Raw genomic sequence first — 13,972 nt, 5'->3', positions numbered from 1 at the left:
GCGAATTTACATCTGTTGTCACCAACAATTTGCCATGAATGATTCTTGAATCTGACAACATCCAGGAATTCTCTTAAATAAAGCCATGGATTGAGAATATTTTACTCCTCTTTTTTTCAAAAGCTAGATAACATTTAGCGTGCATTTTGAATGATTAGCAGTCTGCCACTCGAGTTAACTTGATCCCCTCGACCTCTATCTATATTTTCTTTTTTACATAGTGTCGTCATCTGTTGAGGGTGAAAATAAACAAAGAGTTGGAAATTACCTGGTAGTCCAGTGGTGAGCACATCGGCTTCACAGTGCAGAGGTATCTGGTTCAATTCCAGCTCTGGCCTCCCTGTGTGGAGTTTGCTCCCCGGGCCTGCGTGGGTTTTCTCCGGGTACTCCGGTTTCCTCCCACATTCCAAAAAAATGCATGGCAGACTGATTGAACACTCTAAATTGTCCCTAGGTATGAGTGTGTGCGTGGATGTTTGTTGGTCTCTGTGTTCCCTGCGATTGGCTGGCAACCGATTCAAGGTGTCCCCCGCCTCCTGCCCGAAGACAGCTGGGATAGGCTCCATCACCCCCCGCGACCCTAGTGAGGATAAAGCGGTTCGGAAAATGAATGAATGAATATTACAATTGGTTTACTAACACCCACTCCCCCAGATTATGAAAAACAGTATTCTGAACTTCAAGAGTAAACATTAGGCTTCAAACTGTCTGTCAGGGGGAGTCAAGGGTCAAAGTCCAAAATAGTTCTCCCCACTGCTGTTCACAGTTACCTTGGTCATCTATTAAGAGAGTTTCAAGAAGGGTTCTTCAAGACATAGAAAATGATATCCTGGACTGCAATGAAGAAAGATGTAAGAATGCAGTTGTGTTATTGTACTTGGCCAGCAATATTCTAATCTGTATATCCTCACGAGGGTGGCGGGCCTATCCCAGCTGTTTTCGGGCAGGAGGCGGTGTACACTCTGAACTGGTTGCCAGCCAAACGCAGGGAACACATAGAGCAGGGGTGTCAAATTCATTTCTGTCTTGGGCCACTTCGGAGTTACATCTTCCCTCGGAGGGCCGTCGAAACGACAAACATTTTTAATCGTCTCGTCGCATGATTATTTGTACACAGCAAATGATTGGATTTATATAATTTATATAACTATAATAGTTTGTTCAATTAGAGTTCAAGTGAGTGTAAACAATATCACAAAATGATTGCAAAATCTCATTTATTATTTATTACCCATGACAATTTGACATTTCGGTGCACATTTTAGCAAGGATCATGCAAGTTGACACACATGATTTGCTTTCGAGGGGCCACATAAAATGACGTGGCGGGCCGGATCTGGTCCCCGGGCCTTGAATTTGATACAGGTGACATAGAGGAACAACCATTAAGACTTGCATTTACACTGACATACATACTGTAGCTGACAAACATGGCGGATGGTCACACCAAATCAGAGGAGGGCGCTGTTTTCCTTGTTTACCGTATTACTCCGCTCAATGATGGCGGACGTCCTGTGCGGCTTGGTTCGGCTCATCTGCGTACTGAATGAATCACTGCTCGTCCGCGTAACCAGGAGCTCGAGAGGCAGTATTCACCCAGCCGATGGTCTCACAGGATGGCGGCAGACGACGTGATCAAGGCCCACGTCAAGGCTTTAAAGGAAGGTCGGTCGCTTTTCCTTTTAAAACTGAAATTTAATGTCGATTGTATAATGTAGATAGCTACTGTACACAGAAGCCCCGTTCACACCATCGAGCCATGGAAGAAACGGGCAAAAAAACTCATTTTAAAACCGTGGGAAATATTGTGCTTGTCTTGAGGATTTGTAGGCAATAATCGTCATAAAACACACCATATTCGCGAGTGAAGGTGTGTTCTGATCAATTAGGGACTCCTGCCTTGCAGCGTTGGCAGGTGTTTGTCGTCTGACATATACTCCTGTTGAAAGTACACTACGACTAATCGCAACTTCTTTGCGTGTTTGGACTTTCAAGTGAAATTTCATTGTGAACCTTAAGTGCATGCACTGCATATACCTACACTGTTAATTTCTAGGTTATCCCAATATGACCTATATACTTTTCAATGCACATATCCAACCGTACACTGTTTCAGGATTTTTTTGCACAACTTTCTGTTTTCTCTTAAAAGGAGCTGAGTGGGAAAATTAATGTGTTTGTGTGTTATCCATCAATCAACATCCACCTCTGTGCCTTTCTGCCTGTTCCCGTGTGTCTGTAGCCTATTTTCAAGAGTATGGTCTTGTGAACTCGCCAAGTACAGTCTTCCAAAGAAGATGTTCTTCCTAAGAACACGAATGTGTTTGTAAATTGGAATGGCTGTGTACTTGTTAAGCCCCAAACAACTGACATATTTCTCTGATAGCAGCAAGAAACGTCTGTTGGAATATTTTCCTACCCAATGGGTGTGCAGAGGGCGTTCTGTTATTTGTGGATAAATAATTTTCAAACCAATTACCAGTAGTTGGAATGGCACGGTGGTTGGGACTCACTGTTTTAATAACTACAGGTATGATAATACCATGGATTAAATGCTCAATAATTTAAATCATTGAAATGCATAATGGGATATTGACATTGTGTTTTTTGAGATGCAGGTACAGACCATGCACGCAGTCTGGCTCAAACTCTACTCAATGTGCCCTATGGAGAAGGTGAAGGCGAAAAACTTGATGCCTACATACCCACCACCAGCTCTCTTGGTATGCAGCTGTCACAACTCGCTAACGTAGTGTTCACTGAGTTCTGATGATGCTCTCCCGTTTTTCAGATGTACCTCTTGTTATTTACCTTCATGGAGGATACTGGCAGTTTCTCAGGTTTGATAGTTCGCTCATCACAATCTGTTTTTTTTTTTTTTTGTTGTTGTTTATTTGTTTTCCAGGCTGCAAGTCTGCCTCGCAGTTGAGAGGTCTCGGGCTCGAATCTCATTTCCGTATGCATGTTGTCTCTGTTCTTGTGTCAGATTTATGCAGGCCAGGGTTATAGTTTATAATTTTTCATTACAGTTTTTGTTTTATAGGTTAGTTTTACTTAGTTTTAGAGCAGATGTGTAAGTTTTTATTTTTAAAAAGGCTTCATTTTAATTTTTATTAGTTTTAATATTAGTTTTAGAAAATAGAAAAAAAGTCACAGTGTCAGATAATAAAACAATAATACAATTCTCAAATGACTGTTTGACCTTCCTTCTTCTCTACAGACATACAGCAATATCTAAATCAATACAGTTAAAATGAACCTCAAAGATCATGAATGACAATAATTGACAAAAGATGAAAAAAAAAGGACATTCTCGCTATAATTCTAGTTAGATTTATTAACATGAGATTTAATTGCAGTTCGTTTTAATTTTTTAAGCATTATCGTTATTTTATTTTGCTAGTGAAAATGTTCTTTCAATTTTAGCTTTAATTATTACTTTATTTTTCGCAAACTATAATAAATCTAATGCAGATACTTTGGCTTCTTCCCAGATTTTAAAAACATGCATGTTAGTTAACTGAAGGTTACCTTTAGACTCGAAATTGTTCAGAGCTATTAATGGGAGCATAAATGGTTGTTTTGTCTATACGTGCCCCATGAGATCAATTGCTACATAAAAATCGATGGATCGTTTTTGAAGTAGTTGTTCACTTTTTTTCATGCTGATGCATTATTCTTCGACAGTAAGGAGGAGTCAGGATTCATGGCAGTCCCGCTCATGGATAAAGGTGTAGTCGTGGTGGCAGTTGGCTACGACATCGCCCCCAGAGGTAAAGCCCATTACCGATGGTTGTCCATGTCTGTACACTACAGTGGTTCAAGTGACACAATTCCTGCTCCCAAGTGGCACGCTTCAGATATGCATCATTGCCCCATAAATACAAAAACACCCATGCACTTGGCTATCTTCTTTCCTTTTACAAATGTGGATGAAAATCTCATGGGTGTTGGATATCTGCCAATTGAAATACGCTGTAATTCCGTGACGGAACGAACAACACTGGTGCGTCAGCACTGTGCTGAGTGCGCAAGTGTGAAACCCCGTATTGGTGCATGTATCGCTTTAACAAATCATATGACCAATACGGAAAGTGTGTCGTTTGGATGTGCCACGCCACATTGTGTTTATAAGGAAGCAAACTGTATCTACATGTTGTGGGTTTGTTGGATGGAGATTATACCTGTGCCATTGCCTGTGTCTGTGTTGGAGTTTTGCTTTGCTTCTACATGGAGCTAGAAGCATATAGGGGTAAATGGAGGAAAATAATCATTAAATATCACTGCATCGGCCCCAAAAGCCCACCGGGTAGCTGCTCTGTATGCCAGAGCACTAGACCAGCCCTACTGTCAATGTTACATTGACTTCATTGAAATACACTGATTGATGATGCACACACACACACACACACACACACACACACACACACACACACACACACACACATCTTTGCAAACAGCACAAATAAACAACTTTTTTTAAAAAACTCCTACTGTGAGTTTGAACACTAGCAAAAGCATAGACACTTAGATGTCGTTCAAACATGGTATACTTGAAGTGTATTGATCGTCAAAGAAATTTCCAGCTGCTGGTTAATGCAGAGGTATAAAATCGGTGGTGAAAAGTGTAAGCTCGGGCTAATGAAACAGAATATAACATGTAGTATTTATGAATTATCTGAGTTGTCACTGCCCCCCTCTTGACGCTTGTGGCCTTATTTACATGCAATTTGGGCGTCAGCGCCTGCATGCAGGTTGTTTCACGTGTCCTGTGAATGTAAACAGCTAAATCGGCTGTGAGTCACTTGAATTGTACGAGGAAATACACTCACTCGGGTATAGGCTTTAAATCAGACATGGCCACTTAGATGTGGCAGTGTAAATTCATCTTCTGAAAGGCACAATTATGTGTGAAAATGTCTTTTTCTCTTTAGGTAATATGGACCTGATGGTTTCTCAGGTGCGCAGGAGTGTTGTGTCTGTCGTCCAACAGTATTCTCATATCAGGTAGTCCTCACGTTCACCGTTGGTCTCGGTTAACTTCAAAACCACCATGTGACACTTCTTAGTCACATGATGTGTCTCTTAATAGCGGTTTGTACCTGTGTGGCCACTCTGCCGGTGCTCACCTGGCTGCAATGGTTCTTTCCACGGACTGGTCGCAATATAGCATCATGCCTGAAATCAAAGGTGAACAGCGTCTTGAGCTCTTGTGCCTGTTATAAAGAAGAATGAGAAAAATGTTCACAATGTCTTTATTTTTCCTGAGGTGCTTTTCTTGTCAGTGGTATCTATGACCTGTTGCCCATCTTGTCTACTTATGTCAACGAGCCTTTGAAGATGACAGAGTAAGTATGTAGATGGCCGCCTTCCAATCTGTCACATGGGCCTCTCTTGCCCTGCTCTCAAAACATAATTGTGAGCGCTCTTTTGTTTGGATAATCATTCATTTTGGTTTGTTTCGATTTGTATATTTGACATGAATGCAATGTTTTTATTTGTTATCATACCACACCTTGTGTCAAACACGGTGGAGGTACTGTAACGGAACGCATGGCTGTTAATGTGCTTTTGGCACGGGATCACTAGTGTTTATTGATGACTTGACTACAGGAGGAGTTCACTCAGTTTGAGAGAGACCATCATGGGTGCAACTCACTCATGACCTGAGCGAAGTCAAGCGCAATAGAAAATGGATGGATACAATGGCCACTTACGGTCTGGGGGTTGGCTAACTGAATGGTTGTCAGTCTCTACTGTAAACTGCGATTGACAAGTGAACAGTCCAGGCTGTAGTCTGCCTTCAGCAACTGCAGATAATAGAAAATTGATAAATACTATTTTCACTATTCTTTTTATGAATAGATATGCAATATAATCAATGTATTTTTATGCAGCAGCTTTGATAATCACTTTTTGCAGTCTTCAAAAGGAAAGGATAGCATAGAATCTTCTCCTAATTTAGAATCATCACCACCACCATTCCAGTGAGAGATTATTTATGTATTTATTTTTTTAACTGACGGCAGGGAGGTGGCCATAAGAAACAGCCCCAGCAAGCTGATCCCTCAGGTCAAACTCTCCTCCTCCAGCTGCCAAATTGTTGTGGCCATCGCTGAGAACGACTCGCCGGAGTTTCGCAAGCAGTCAGAGGATTACTACAATGTCTGTGTTCCGTAATTCATTGTTTCTGTCTGCTTTTGGTGTTATCATGCCTGTTCCCCAAATGATTCCCGTTCATAAACTGGCTTTTTTATTTCCCGCCAGGTTATCAGTATTGTATTTAAGGATACTATAATGACAATCATAAATTGACAATTTCACATATTTCTTTACTTCTCTGTGACAAGTACTTTTTAATGTTGTCTTTTAAAGACTCTGAAGGCAACCGGGCTGAATGTGACCTTGGAGGATGTGTCGAACACCGACCACTTCAGTATCATAGAACAGCTGGTTGATGAAGATTATCACCTGACAAAGGTAGTAAATTAAACTGTTACAAGTGTACTAACCATGAGGGTTCAGAATCATAAATTCCCCAATTTTAGAGCAACTACCTAAGATCTACTTTTAGTTGACAAATAATACCCAAAGAGAAAAGTGCTTGAAATTCAGTACAAATAGCGTCTTTGAAGGTATGACTGTTACTCCTGCAGCTCCTGTTGAAGATGATGGGGAAACGCTGAGGTGGATGTGTCACCGATTGACATCCCTCTGAAGAGACTTATCATGCACTGATTTGGAAATGTGCTATGATGATAATTGAATCCCATCATCAGGTTAAAGTTGTATATCAATGTTCAGTGAAAGTTACTGTTGTTTGAGTGTTGAAAATGTTTAAAAATATTGTAAGCCTGCGCAAATACATGGATTTATGGCTCGCTATATGCTCTGGCATTTTTGTCAATTTTTCTTGTGCTCGGAATGCAGTTGATAGTTTGTAACAGCACTGGAGAGCTCAACACGGGCCTAAAATGCCTGTGGTTTTGAAATTGTTCGTATGCAACCATGCTTTGTTCGATATCAGGAACACAGACTGGGACACTTCGGGTTATCACTTCAGTGTAGCAGTATGGTGCCATTATAATCTGTCATCGTTGGTTTGTCTGAAATTCAACAACAAAACACAATGGGAATATCACTTAAATGTCACCTCTGCAGAGCTGATAGGTCTGTTGTTGTTAACTTAAATGTGAAATTGAAAACTGCATACTGTATGGTTATTAAATGTAAAGATTCGATAAAAGATGTCTATATTTTAAATTGAAGTACGGCCTAAATAAAGTAATGAATAGATGCACACGATCATTCACCACTTTAATTGCACCTTAACTAGTGACATTTGTATTGTTGAAATAAAAAAAAAAATACATATCACAAAATGGATGTGTCTGTGTTGTTTTTTTTTTTTTGTATGTTTAACTGGTTCACTTTTATTCGAGATGTAGGTTTTAAATATTTGTAATTTAATTGCAATTTTCGTCAATTCGAGAGAACGAAAGGGGCTTTTGTGTTATATTGTTGCAGTCAGTATTTGCACGCACCGCCCCCCGTTTTGTCTTCTACCAGGAAGAAGGTCGTTAATGTGACGGTCACGCACTACTGTATTTCAGTTTCCAAACCGCCGTTAAAACACAATCGAGAAAGGGAGGTCGCTAACTCTTTCAAAAAAAAAGTTAACGAACACGTCCATGTCGACATGGAGCCGAACATCTACTCCAGGTAAGCTAACAGTTTTTAAACATCGCTAGCCGAAACTGTTGGCTCACGTCAGCACTATGGCGACGTTCTCAAGTGGGTTATAAGACATTTAACTTTGTTTATGTTCTTATTTCGACAGTCATGAGTTCAATCGGTGCAGCTCATGACTAGGTGATCTGAGACTTGCTAGCCTAACAAACGTAACGGACTGCTAGGACTATCAAGACACCTTCTCTAAACTAGGAAGTAAACGTGCCACGCCGTAACTTGGATGTATTTATTTTCAGGTTCCGTTTTCAGTGAACCAGCAGCCTTGCGTGTATAAATGACGTCTGTGAGGTGAATTACAAAGTAGGAAAGTAGTAGCATTTTTTTTCACATTGAAATCTGTATTTGACGCATCTTCTTACTTCGTCCCACTGGGAGCTAAGATGTATCTACAGTATTAACAAACTGTACAGTAAACAAATGCAAATAAATATTTGTACACAGTTAATAAATTACTTGGATAAGGTAAGGTATACTTTCTCTTGACTTTGGCTAGAACAGTGAACTGCTGGTTCGCCTGTCTGCCTCAAAGTTCTTCCCGGTACTCCAGCTTCTTCCAACTCCCCTAAAATATACACGTTGGGTTAATTGAAGTCATTTGTGGTGTTGTTTGTTTCTTTTGTTGCCTTAATTGCCAGCTGCCATGCACTTCAATTCACCTTCTACCCAATGTCAAGTGCGATAAAAAAAATAGATGGATGGTTTGATGTCAGTAACCTCAGGTTCACAGTGTGACTAAAGAAAAAACTGTGAGGGCCCTCCGAGAAAACACTCATTCTCCAAATAGCCTCTTAATTCCTAATGCAACTCACAAGAAGCATAAAAGACAGTCAAATCTAGCTATTATATGATTTTTTTTTCTGTTACTGTCTTCCTGTGTGGTTTGATTAGAAGGATAGAAGCATCCATTCATGTGTTCAAGTTGTTGGGGAGCTGGAGCACATCCCAACTTCCTTTGGGCAAAAGGCAGACGACACCCTGGATTGGTCACCCTTCAATGACAGAGGGAAAAAAAAGCACATAATCTTGAGATATACAATCAGCTCTCGATGGGACATAGATATTGTGGGACGCAAGCAACAACACGATATCTAATCTGTTGATCCAGGAATCCGACCAAAAGGGGCCATCAGAGGGGAGAGTCAGTGATGTGCAGTCATGGCAAATGGGTCGTGCTTACACGAGTGACAACAAGAGTGTTCTTTGTTGGTTGTGTGTGGGAAAAGTTGAAGAACCGTTGGGAGTGCAAGGAGCACGAAGGGCAGAACAGAAGTACAGAGGATCGGTTGTCCTCAAGGTTTGAATTTCTGAAGTAAAAATTCCCATAGGAATCAATGGATATTATATTCCAGGGTAAAGTTGGCCATGTCATTCAACTGTTTAAAACTAACATTTTAACATTCTGTAGCTGTTCTACAAGAACAAATTGAAAAAGTTACCGGGAACTGATATAATACCTCACTCCATAGGAATAAGTGGTACAGTGGTCCCTTAAACTTTGATTGGACCTTCAGATCAGTTGTTTTTAGAATACACTTGACATGCATATTTGCAGTTCGGCACTTGCAGATTTGCATATTCACACTTTCCCTATTTTTACAATATTTTTTAAATCATTATTTTTTCCTTCCTTTTTTTTCCAGGATTATTTTTTTCTGACCTCCAAGCGACTTTTCCTCATGCCTCAGACCTCACATCAGAGACATCCCTCAAAATCTAAGCATATAACTAAGGACAGAAAAAGAAACTAACAAGGTTAGTTGATTTATTTGATTTTTTACTTGGCTTTCTCTTTTACTAAGTGTGTATCTGTTTTTCTTATGACATATTTTTGGACTAAGTAAAGAAATCACATTTAGTTGGCAGCAGAGCATTGTGTAAAATACGTTTTTTTAACCCAAATGTTTAAAATTGTGTCCTAATATCAGAGCTCGACACTGAGACAAATATGCTTGCACATGCGGCCAAATTTTCAGTGTGTGCCGGGAGAAATTTAATCTGGTCACACTCGCTTAAGTGACAGCGGAGGTGCTCCAAACTCTTGTGTTCGCCCGTCACACCGTGCAGAGAAGGGGGATAAGCCTGTCTGTAAAACACGTCAGGTTAAATCCTTCCTGTATAAAACAAATACATACATATCTTAGTCTGGGTGAGCACAAATTTTGAGGTGTGTTTGGCAATGCAAAGAAAAAAGAGCTCAAAATATTTTTGTTTGAGACTGCTTGTTTTAAGACAGGCTAACTACAGACTTTTGGCCAATTAAAAGATACCACATCATTTTAAAGCTCAAGTATAATTCTATAAAACAGTTACACATGTTCTTATATACAGTATTTTAATTTCTGTCAGAATAATATTTCAGACTTTAGGACAGTGGTCCGGGATGCGGCCCATTTGGCTCCACACTGCACAGAGAGACAGAAAAAGTCCTTTAGCGGCAATCAAATAACTGTTGAGTGGAGCGCAACAAAGTACTATCTGCTAATGCTAGCTGCTAGCGGCGACATTCCCAGAAAAGGCAAAGGCAATGTACGTGCATTGAAAATAAGCTATAGCTTGCCCAACTCTAAAGAGATTTTCAGGAGGCTGATTTTTTTGGTGAGCACCAAATCTTGTGCTCTCAATACAGAACTTGCTTTCATTGAATCGGGTGTGTTGGAGGAGGGAAACATCTAAAACATGCTGGATAATGGCTCTCAAGCACCCGAATTGGCCACCCCTGCTTTAGGTTGTGTGTAACATAGCGACATCCACTTGATTCAATCTGCAATGCTTTGAACATTGCTGGTGAATGTTAAATTATATATGGAAACATATTTCATTCCCACGAACAGTGGCTGATTAGGATCAGTGTCCGATCGATTGGAGCACCCCTATTTAAAATGTACCAAACAATGAAATTTATCTTGCCTGGCCTGGATCTCATCACCACTAAATATTTGATCTTAGAACCGCCCCTGCATCCTCTCCGACCTGAACTGCCCAACGAGGATGGAGACGATCCTTCTATGAGTACTTTTGGCATCGCCGTCCAAGGCCTCCCCTTGGCCCTGTCCACCATGACGCAAGCGGTTTCCTCAGACTCCCGCCTCAAGCCCAAATGGCCGGTGATCTCTGTGGCCGTACTGCTGGCTTTGATGCTGATGTTGTACCTGCACCGCACGGGAGGGTACGGAGACTCTCCAGCCAGCCAGTCCCACCACAACAGTTTGCAAATGTATCATCAGAGTAATGACCAGATGATCTGGGACACTCAGAGACAACGTATGCTGCGCGTCTCCCAGCTGCATAAAAGGGAAAATCCTTACAATGACACGTACCCTCTAAGTCCACCTGTGAAGACCAGCAATGGCATCAGGTACCGCATCGCAGTCATTGCAGACCTTGACACAGCGTCGCGCAGCCCGAAGGACCAGACGTGGTTTAGCTACATGAAAAAGGGTCACCTGACCGTCGCAGAAAGTGCCGACACACTGGAAGTGGAATGGGATGAGGAAACGATCACACTGGAGAGTCACCTCGCGGAGAAAGGACGAGGTTGAAGCCACAGTTTACGCCAAAGTCCACGTGCCTCCGTGTTGACTGAAAAAAGTTTCTTCTCCAGGTATGGAGTTGTCTGAGCTGGTGGTGTTCAACGGGCATCTGTACAGCGTGGATGACCGCACAGGGGTGGTGTACAGGATTGATGGCAGGCGGGCGATCCCCTGGGTCATACTGCCTGACGGCGATGGGTCTGTTTCCAAAGGTCAGTCAACTAACTTCTGTCTTGCTTGGCTGGATTTACACTGCCGATGCCTTGTCCAGTGTTCCCCCCGCACCCATATGTGATCTTGCTACTCACCTATTCACCCAAGTTCGGATTTGTTTTTGCACCGTTTTTTCTGTTATTCCTTTGAAAAACTAACCTGGTGGCTGTTTTAGTGCTCTTTCGACAATATGGATGTTTGCCCCGCGAGTGGCAGGCAACCAGTTGAGGGTGTACCCCGCCTCCCGCCTTAAGACAGCTGGGATTGGCTCCAGCACGCCAGTGACACTCGTGAGGATAAGCGGATCAGATAATGGTTGGATGGATGAAAATTGGCTTTTTGCCATTTGCATCTTTTTTCAGGAAAATTCTGTTATTTTCTGAAAAACTATAATCTGTTTTTGAGCTCCAGGCAAAGCAAGCAAAAGTATTGTTTTGGCAGCATCTTGCTGCCAAGGAATTATGTTGAAGTGAGTTGAGGAGTTTTTTTCTTCTTTTTTTTTAATTGACAAAAGCAGTGCTTTGCCATCATCATGTGGTATCTTCAGGAGAGGTGAAAACCCAACAACAGGAATGTCACTGCAGAGATTTATGTCTTGAACTTGAAAAGCATGAGGAAGATGTCCTCGTGACCATTTGTGAACCAGAAGTAAACAATAATGCTGGACATAAATATTACAAATCTGAAATGTTCCGTGCTATTTTGTTGGCTTGGTTTGACTCATGTCCTCATTAATTTAAATGAGGGTAACATCTACAGTACTCCACAAGTATTTACAGTAGCTTATTTAATAATCAACACACCCCATTATGTCCAATGTTTAGGCCATATTGAGCTGTGTATGTTTTCACCGTGGTTGAAATTTTCTCTAATTGTGACCATGATTGTGGGGTGATTGGTAAGTATCCCCTGAAAGGCCAGGTACCAAATACTGCCCCCGCTGCTTATCAATAGATTATGCTCTTTATCCTGAATTGAGTGTTGATGCGTTGTGTGCATTTGTAGGCTTTAAGGCAGAGTGGCTTGCAGTGAAGGACCAGCAACTATACGTTGGCGGTCTTGGCAAGGAGTGGACCACTACCACTGGCGAGGTAGTCAACCACCACCCGCAGTGGGTGAAAGTCGTCGGTTACTATGGTGACGTTGAGCATAAGAACTGGCTGTCCTACTACAACGCCCTGCGGAGCGCTGCGGGGATCAAACCACCAGGTTGCAACAGTTCTCACTTCCGTCACTATCATTGACTCTTTCTTAGAATGTCTTATGTTTTGTTGGTCTGCTGCAGGCTACCTTATCCATGAATCTGCAGCATGGAGCGAGCGGCTTCAACGTTGGTTCTTCCTGCCTCGCCGCGCCAGTCACGAGCGTTATGACGAGGGCGCAGACGAGCGGCGCGCTACCAACTTGCTGCTGTCCTGCCGGGTCGATTTCAGCGACATGACGACGCGCCGTGTTGGACCTCTGAACCCGACCCATGGTTTTTCCTCATTTAAATTTGTTCCCGACACAGATGATCAGATTATTCTGGCCCTGAAATCCAAGGAGGACGCGGGCCGGATCGCCTCCTACATCGTTGCATTTACGCTCGACGGCCAGTTGCTGATGCCTGAGACAAAGATCGGCGATGTCAAGTACGAAGGCCTGGAGTTTATTTGAAAATAACAAGGCTTTCTTTCCAGTAACATGATGTTTGCGCCCCCACTTGTCTACACACTGCATAGTTTAATATCGCGTTTGCGAATTATGATTAAGCAGGAAAGCTCACCCTTTTTTATCCATCTGAGGGGGCGGGCCATTTTGCCACCTGCTGCCGACTGAAAAAAAATATCACAATTGCTCAGGGCTCAGGTAACAACCAATCAGCACTCAGCTTCAGGAAACAGAAACGCTGTGGTCGTTAACCGAGCAACTGTGATGTCATTTTCAGTAGACGATAAGTAGTAAAATGGCCGCCCTCCGAGACGGATAAAAACAGTTGGATTTTGGTGCTGCTCAATTCATTCCATGAACAAAATATTCCTCATAACACCATGTTTAGACTAGTGGGGTTGCATCCAACAAATTACTGTCAAGAAAATTTGGGGGTTTACTTCCCCTTTAACTAATATAAGCATATTGGTTCACTTGATCATGGTTACCTTAAAATAACACACAAAATATGCAATTTGTCTCCTGTGGGTAAACTCTGCTGGCCAGACTCTCAGGGCTACCCGTGTAACATCGCACACCATTGAATGTTCATGCACTACTTGAAATGAATAGTTTTACTCATAGCTTTGTCTTGAAAGGCTATTTTCATATTTATACTGACCAGATTTAAAATTTTTATTTTAAGTTCTAATGAATCAATAAAGCAAATAAGCAGCAGAATTATTTAATATAAAAATAAACCATTAATATATTTTGGAACTAAGCCACACAACAGAATAAATGTATCCCCTATGAGTGATGTTTTGAGTGACATTTTGTATGCTGAC

The 13,972-nt window shown here is 41.7% G+C and overlaps 2 protein-coding genes across 6 annotated transcripts; both read left to right on the top strand.

The window, feature by feature from the left end:
* The first annotated feature begins 750 nt into the window (after positions 1-750).
* On the top strand, positions 751-7,375 carry afmid (arylformamidase). Of its 3 annotated transcripts, none has more exons than XM_019889356.1 (11): positions 751-851; positions 1,575-1,665; positions 2,619-2,723; positions 2,792-2,840; positions 3,688-3,773; positions 4,935-5,007; positions 5,093-5,190; positions 5,270-5,348; positions 6,030-6,072; positions 6,376-6,480; positions 6,657-7,375. In XM_019889356.1, the coding sequence occupies exons 1-11, from the start codon at positions 822-824 to the stop codon at positions 6,684-6,686; spliced, it is 789 nt and encodes a 262-aa protein (XP_019744915.1). In that variant the 5' UTR covers positions 751-821; the 3' UTR covers positions 6,687-7,375. The 3 variants fall into 3 exon arrangements, with proteins under 3 accessions (XP_019744915.1, XP_019744913.1, XP_019744914.1); XM_019889354.1 differs by having other exon boundaries at positions 752-851; positions 6,030-6,165; XM_019889355.1 differs by lacking the exon at positions 751-851 and adding an exon at positions 2,390-2,530 and having other exon boundaries at positions 1,406-1,665; positions 6,030-6,165.
* A 158-nt stretch (positions 7,376-7,533) lies between these two features.
* On the top strand, positions 7,534-13,940 carry cant1b (calcium activated nucleotidase 1b). 3 transcript variants are annotated; one of them, XM_019889353.1, is made up of 7 exons: positions 7,535-7,722; positions 7,989-8,040; positions 9,393-9,504; positions 10,699-11,286; positions 11,354-11,494; positions 12,501-12,704; positions 12,781-13,940. In XM_019889353.1, exons 4-7 carry the CDS (start codon positions 10,758-10,760, stop codon positions 13,149-13,151), a joined length of 1,245 nt encoding a protein of 414 aa, XP_019744912.1. In that variant the 5' UTR covers positions 7,535-7,722; positions 7,989-8,040; positions 9,393-9,504; positions 10,699-10,757; the 3' UTR covers positions 13,152-13,940. The 3 variants fall into 3 exon arrangements, with proteins under 3 accessions (XP_019744910.1, XP_019744912.1, XP_019744911.1); XM_019889352.1 differs by lacking the exon at positions 7,989-8,040; XM_019889351.1 differs by lacking the exons at positions 7,989-8,040; positions 9,393-9,504 and having other exon boundaries at positions 7,534-7,722.
* The last annotated feature ends 32 nt before the right edge of the window (positions 13,941-13,972 follow it).

This window comes from Hippocampus comes, unplaced genomic scaffold (assembly GCF_001891065.2).
Source record: "Hippocampus comes isolate QL1 unplaced genomic scaffold, H_comes_QL1_v1.1 scaffold86, whole genome shotgun sequence".
Classification (NCBI taxonomy): Eukaryota; Metazoa; Chordata; class Actinopteri; order Syngnathiformes; family Syngnathidae; genus Hippocampus; species Hippocampus comes.
This window is presented reverse-complemented; position numbering and strand designations above follow the sequence as displayed.

What these genes read in the sequence shown, in the direction of transcription:
- afmid (XM_019889354.1), top strand. Translation starts at nt 822, where the DNA reads ATGATATCCTGGACTGCAATGAAGAAAGAT. An exon ending in CTACGACATCGCCCCCAGAG is followed by an intron (nt 3,774 to 4,934) that starts GTAAAGCCCATT and finishes TTTTCTCTTTAG; the next exon opens with GTAATATGGACCTGATGGTT. An exon ending in GAGCCTTTGAAGATGACAGA is followed by an intron (nt 5,349 to 6,029) that starts GTAAGTATGTAG and finishes AACTGACGGCAG; the next exon opens with GGAGGTGGCCATAAGAAACA.
- cant1b (XM_019889351.1), top strand. Translation starts at nt 7,692, where the DNA reads ATGTCGACATGGAGCCGAACATCTACTCCAG. An exon ending in CGATGGGTCTGTTTCCAAAG is followed by an intron (nt 11,495 to 12,500) that starts GTCAGTCAACTA and finishes GTGCATTTGTAG; the next exon opens with GCTTTAAGGCAGAGTGGCTT. An exon ending in TGCGGGGATCAAACCACCAG is followed by an intron (nt 12,705 to 12,780) that starts GTTGCAACAGTT and finishes GGTCTGCTGCAG; the next exon opens with GCTACCTTATCCATGAATCT.